Source organism: Cannabis sativa, chromosome X, assembly GCF_029168945.1.
Source record: "Cannabis sativa cultivar Pink pepper isolate KNU-18-1 chromosome X, ASM2916894v1, whole genome shotgun sequence".
Taxonomy (NCBI): Eukaryota; Viridiplantae; Streptophyta; class Magnoliopsida; order Rosales; family Cannabaceae; genus Cannabis; species Cannabis sativa.
In genome coordinates, this window is record NC_083610.1 from 83,488,352 (window position 1) to 83,495,253 (window position 6,902).

A 6,902-nucleotide genomic window follows, 5' to 3' on the forward strand; every position below is an offset into this window, starting at 1 on the left:
TATTGTTGATGGATAATTGAAGATTTGGATTTGGGTTTCTTTTATTCTTTTTTATTTTGTTTGTTCAAAATTTAAGTTTGTTTCAGACTTTTGATTTTAGTTTTGTTTAAAAATTTGAATTTAATTTATGTTGGAATTCCTTTTCAATTCAAAGACAAAAGAATGGAACAAGAAATAAAAGAAAAATTCATTTAAGAAAATGAAAGAAAAAAAATTAATTATTTAGGTTTAGAATAATTTTTTAGGTTTCAGAATATATTTTTATTTTTATTTTTTTATACATTTTAAATACATATTTTTTTAATTTTTAAATGATTTTTAAATAAGTTTAATGAAAAATAAAAATTAATGATGTGGACTAATAAAAGGATGACACGTGGACACTTACTTGGAAGAAAACGGAGAGGTACCTACGGAAGTTCCAGAAGTGTGACAGAAGGTATTTTTACCGCAAAAAATACGACTTAGGTATTTATCTGGTACTCGGAATAAAACTTAAGTATTTTTACCGCAAATTACTCTAAATTGTAAGATTTTTTAATATGTATTGTCGTATTTCTTGGGCTTGTCACATTACGTACTTTTTGGATTAGTTTATTCGTGTTTACATGTCGTGTCTTTTGTGCTTCTTTTGTCGTATCGTGGTTAAGTACATATTTTTCGTGCCATGTCGTGCCAATTCATAGTATTTTGTTGTGTCATACCTAAACTCATATTTTTTCGTGCCTAATCATATTCGTGCCTAATGATATTCGTGCCTTTTAGGCTCGTGCCGTGTCAAAAAGTCCAACCCGTATTTACAACACTAATCAAATTCAAAAGTGGTCCTTTTAAACACCGCAAGCTGCAAAGGCTTATAGCTATAGCTAGTCAGTAAAAGGTATTCCTCTACAAAAAGGCCCAACGTCTAATCTTTTTACATGACGGATTGATCCGTAGTACAATGTAACAGAATTTGTAGCCAAGCAAGCCCGAAAAGCTAAATTTTCATTCTTATCAATAATATATCAATCTAGTTGTTGGGTTCCAACTCATGAAAATACATTCTGATATTCTCTTTTTTATTTCCTTTTTCATTGAGTTAAATTAATTCAACGAAAATGAGAGATGTTAACTTGATAAAATAAAATGGAATAAAGAATGTGTGAGTTTAATTTGATGTAACAAATGTGATTGATTTGGGGATGTGATAGACCGTACGCAATAGGACAATGTTTATTTTTTTTTTTTTTAGTAATTTACGGCAAAATCCTCCCAACTATCAATTTACTTGCAAAAAACCATCCAACCTTATATTTTGGTAGGAAAACCTTCCAAAGTACTCTTCCGTTTACATTTTTAAGGTGTCGTTTGTCCAGCCTCGTTAAGTCCTATTTTTGCCCACGTGGCAATGACATGTCACTAAAAAATTATCCTATGTGGTCATATTTTACAAAATAAAATAAACACTTTAAGAGTAATTTGCGGCAAAACCCTCCCAACTATCAATTTACTTGCAAAAAACTATCCAAAAAACTTTAAGGTTGGATGGTTTTTTGTAAGTAAATTGATAGTTGGGGGAGTTTTGCCGCAAATTACCCTTAAATTTTTTATTTTTATTTTGTAAAATATTGCCACGTAGGATAATTTTTTAGTGACCTGTCATTGCCACGTGGGCAAAATTAGGACTTAACGAAGTTGGATAGACGACACCTTAAAAATGTAAACAGAATATGGAGGGTTTTTCTACCAAAATATGAGGTTAGATGGTTTTTTGCAAGTAAATTGATAGTTGAGTGAGTTTTGCCGCAAATTATTTTTTTTTTTAACAAATAAAATAATATAATAAAGAAGGAGTCACAAAGAGCAGAAGAAGAAGCATAACAGAATATATGCCACGTTGGCTGTCGTAGGTGTATGTCCCTTTGGTGCCTGCAATCAGCGAATTTGCCAACCCACGCGTGGGCGTTGCTGTCCGCTGCGCGGTCGTTCGTGGTTTCGGTCCATGCGCAGCTTTACTTACCCATCTAAACTAAACCATATTCTTCGCCCTTTCCTACTTTTCTTAATTAATAATATTAAATTATCCCAATGGGTATTCATTCATGTTATTAAATCAGTTATTGATTATTCTCATAATATAATTTTAATATGACAAGCAAAAGCAACCAAATTAGGCACAATGAAGTTAACAAATAATTGTATCAAGGATTTTCCTCACCATATAATGGGGTCTTTAGTAATTTAGATATTAAACAAAAAAACAAATTCAAAATCCACTTCTACACATGCAAATTCTTTAACTTTTTGTTAGTTAAATAAAAAAAATTCCTATACCAGTGAATTCTCTTCCTTAAAAAAAATAGGCAATTTCATTTTATTATATTAATATATTAATGGCCAAAACAACTTATTTTTAGCTTTTAAAATTAAAAAATGGATAAAAATAATTTTGATAAGTTATTTTTAAAATTAAAATAACTTATATAATTTCTAATTTAATCACATTTTTTTATGATATTCAAACAGCTCGAAAAGTACAATATTTCATTAAGTACTTATCTTAATAAAAAATAATTTTCTAAATGGTAAAAATAAGTAAAAAATTATATGTGTACTTATTTTATACTTGGCAAAAGTATAAGTTTAGAAAAAAAAAATGACAATAGTTTTATATCGACCTGGGCTGAAATATTCGATTATTCAGCTGAAAAAGGAAAGACATAATAAAAAGGAAAATGGGAACACACCTAAATTAAATAAAAATCTAAAAATAATTAAGAGATTAAATATAAGATAATTAGGTCGGGGAGGTCTATAAAAGGAGTACCCTATCTTGTATGAATGCATACAATTTTCTCTTTAACCAAACAACAATAGAAAACGACTTTCTTAATTTTGAAACAAAACTCACATGCTCTTAATTAATCTTTCTCCTTCACTATCTTTTTCACACACACTCTGAATTCTTTCGCCATTAACACACCACACCATTTCAAAAACCCTAAACCTCTTCTCAGCTTACAAATTTTATATGCTAGCTTTACTTTTTGAGAGCCATTGATTATTAATAGGACCATTTTCAAAATATACAAGCATCTGGAATCTGGATATATATATTTATATACATGCTTTTCTCTTATATAAAACACTCGTATATATATACTCTAAATGGATATGAACTCTAGCGAAATTTGTAATATCAAGTCTGAGAAAAAGAATGCTATGAGAAACTACTATCGCCAGAGGAAATTCAAGTGGATTTTCGAGGCCTGCGCCGCCCTACTCGCCCTCATGCAATCATCAACTTGGCTTCCAGTCGCCGTTGATTTTACCGGCCGTTTTCTTCGGGAGATCATCTCCGTCTTCAAAAGCCATCTCTTCATCTTTTTCCTCCTCAACGCTATACTTCTCGCCGTTTACGTTCTCTCCGGCCGCATCACCTGGACTGTTGACGCCGGATCGGGTGCCAACATGTACGAAGAATTCGTCACCAACAGCGAGTTGACCCGGAGAATCCCTGGTGGAGAAGAAGAAGAAGAAGAAGAACAAGAAGCTTCTCCTCCGGCGCCGGAACGTACTATCCGCGTCGTCGAAGAAGAAAAGTATCGCTCAGAAAATGTCGCTTCGACGGCCACTTCGGTTTGTGGTGTGGGTAACCGAAACGACTCAAAACCAAATGGCTCGGTTCAAGGTCTTGCGGAAGAAGAGAAGGCGTTAGTGGTTGTGAAGAAGAAGAGTTACAAAAGGACTCAGTCGGCTAGAGTCGAAGGGAGGAAGGTAATCGGTCATCATCAGTCTCAGTCTCAGAGAGAGTTCCGACGGTCTTGTACGGACATTTGCAGGAAAATAACGTGTTCCGTGGAGAAAGAAGCTGCTGAATCAAGCGAGGTGAGTCGGTTGAGCAATGAAGAGTTTAATCAGACCATTGATGCATTCATTGCTACTCAAAAGTGGATTCAAAGGGAGGAATACATGGAAGAGCGGAAAACAGAGCACTACATGGCTTTGGCCATTTGCCAGTGAAGAAAAATGAACTATCATGCAGTGGAGTCAATAGGACCAAATGCTTAATTAGCTTTGTTTAATTTAGTCTACTTATATTATAATTAACTAGGAAGCATCAGATAATCCCATCTGTATTATCTGATTAATCATATATATCTTATCACTATATAAATATATATATGATTATACAGATGGATAATGTATAGGAATCAAATAGCCTTTTTAATTTTCTTTTTCCTTATGTATGTTTTTATATTTCCTTTTGGTTCTAGTTGACTTGATGAGCTTTTAACTGGTAATCAAGATAATGAATTTCCATATTATTATTATAATTTCTCGAAAGAGCTAAATGCCATATTAATTAAATTAAATTAAATTAATTGGTAGAGTAGAGCAGTAGTTGTATTGGGATCCGTTCTTGTTCTGCATTTAATATTTAAAAGTGGGTTTGTTTTTTCTTTACTTGGTAGTATATGAATGAGTAAGAAAAGTGAAGACTGACTGATCTAATTCTTTTGATTGGAGTATATTCAGTGAATTGTGTTGGGGAGAGAGAGAGAGAGAGAGGGCGTCTCTGTAAAAGTGATGACATTCCAATTTCAGGTCTTTCAATGCCTAATTGTTCTGTGTGTAGTACATTGTGTATTACCCATGATTTTCAAATTAGCCAAAGAGGAGTAAAGGTGCTTCTCCCTGTTCTTTTTTTTTTTTTTTTTTTTTTTATTTGGGGTAACAAAACTAGAGTAAAGACAATAATTATTTAATTTATTTTAATTTTGGGTTTGGAGTAGGGGTAGGGTTCGAGAATGAAACATAAGGCTCTTTGTGTCTTGACTGAGACTGAGAAATTGGTTTAATGTAGTATGAAAGAAAGTGTTGCGCGTTGTCATTTTCGTATGGTATTCAAACTTTGTTTTCTCAATACAATAATATTCTTCATTTCATCCATTTCAAACAAAATTAATAAATTAAATAAAAGGCCATAAAAAAAATATGGGGAAAAAGGGTAGACAATTGTGTTGATGATCAGATGATTATTAGTGAGTGGTGTCTTTGGGAAGCGAATTTTAAGGCTTTTAAAATTTTCTTATTCAAAGTGCAAAATAACATTATTTTACACAGAAAATCATAGCATGGAAGCATACAAATCTTCTCAAGTGCAAGAAAAGTAACTTTTTGGTCTAATTTAAACATTATTAGACTCTTTTATGTTAGGTTACTCATAATTACCTACACTAAGTTGTGAGTGAGTGAGTGAGTGGTTTATGAAAGCTTTTATAGTATCTTTCTTTTGGCGTTCTAATTAAACAAATATACCCCATAATGTAAGCAAAGTCATCCCACCATTGCCTTTTCATCCGAGTACTATTCTTCGTCGGACCTAGCTAACACGTCAAAGTATTTCAAAGGCCTCCAATAATCCCAATATCATTATTAATTCTTGTTGTATATTTAGGCAATTTATTCAATCAATTCTCCCAACCCAAACTCCTTTTGTTTCTTGTGCGACACAATTAATAATAAAAAGCTAATAAGTGAAGTGTGTTTTGTAGCGTGGTGAGTTAATTCATAAAACATTTCCTTCTAGTGTGGAGATGTGTGTGTGTGGCATGGCATGTGGGATAAGCAGGCCTTTCTTTTTAATAATAGAAAATTTTCTTCCAAATGAAACCCTGCTTAATTGCTTGCTCTTATCCACTTCTCGTGAGAATAATTATCAATTAATGAAAAGGATCAAATAAATTTACTTTAAACTATTATCACTATTTCAGTACCCCAATATGTTACCTTTTGCCCCATATAGAAATGAAAACAACAAATTAAAACAGGAAAAAAGAAAAGAACATTTCCTTTCTCACTTTCTCTTTTGTTGTAAATTAGATGGGCACCACAGCCAAATGTCACCTGCTCTAGGTCTTTTATTTATTTTAATTATTTTTTTGGAATTAATTAAATTTCTATACAAATAAATTTATTTGGACAAATTGGGTCCTTTTGTATTATTTAAACATAGCTCAATTATTTTGTTTGGGCATTAACCCTTTCACTCCTATAATAACCAAAGTTTGGCCCATCCATCCAGTCTGAACACATATTCAGCACCTCAACCATAGAGTATAATATATCTTCGACCATCTGGATTATATATTATAGTTTACTTGATACATTTTTGTTAAATTAAAAAAAAATTAGGAGTAAATTTTTATTTTTTAATTTTGTGGGTAGGTTGAGTGTTTTACCTACTATTGTTGGAAGCTGATTTAATTTGCCGACATTGGAAAATTTGTATCTTATTCTGTTTTCAAATAACAAATTAATCATAACCTTATAATAAAATATTTTGCACACTAAATATAAAGAAGAAAGCACCAAATATTGTTAAAAATCAATGGCTCTCAACTTTAGCTTTCCATGCACATAAATAAAAGAGAATTGTTTTTTTTTTCAATTAGTATAAAAGAAAATTATTAAAAAATATATATATATAACTATTGAAACTTTTTCCACCTATATATAAATAAATTGTAAATACTTTAAATTAAGTATTGTCAATTTGAGATATATACAAGTACTTTATATTAAAATTATTATGTAGGTAATTGTCTCCAAACTCACGCACTAACATTGTTTATTTTATTTTATTTTGAAACACAAGCACTAATATTATTGTTTTGCATCTCAGTTTATAAAGATACAGAGTCACAAAAAGTCATTATTAAGTTTTCCTTTTCCAATACTGCCCAATAGCTGTCAATGTATATGCCAAATCTCTAATTATAAACCATTATAATTAATTAGTAAGAAAAGAAAAAGTAAACAAAAAGTCCTTATAATTCTTCTTTCTTTGCATTATATATTTTTTAGAGGGCCCAACACCTTAACAATAGGACAGTCCCAAACCTTTAGAAATTAAA

At 31.4% G+C, this 6,902-nt stretch overlaps 1 protein-coding gene across 1 annotated transcript; it reads left to right on the top strand.

Annotated features, from left to right (window-relative positions):
* Nucleotides 1-2,814: 2,814 nt before the first annotated feature.
* Nucleotides 2,815-4,319, top strand: LOC115701069 (uncharacterized). The gene has a single exon (XM_030628765.2). It carries the CDS (start codon nucleotides 3,151-3,153, stop codon nucleotides 4,003-4,005), a length of 855 nt encoding a protein of 284 aa, XP_030484625.1. The 5' UTR covers nucleotides 2,815-3,150; the 3' UTR covers nucleotides 4,006-4,319.
* Nucleotides 4,320-6,902: the final 2,583 nt, after the last annotated feature.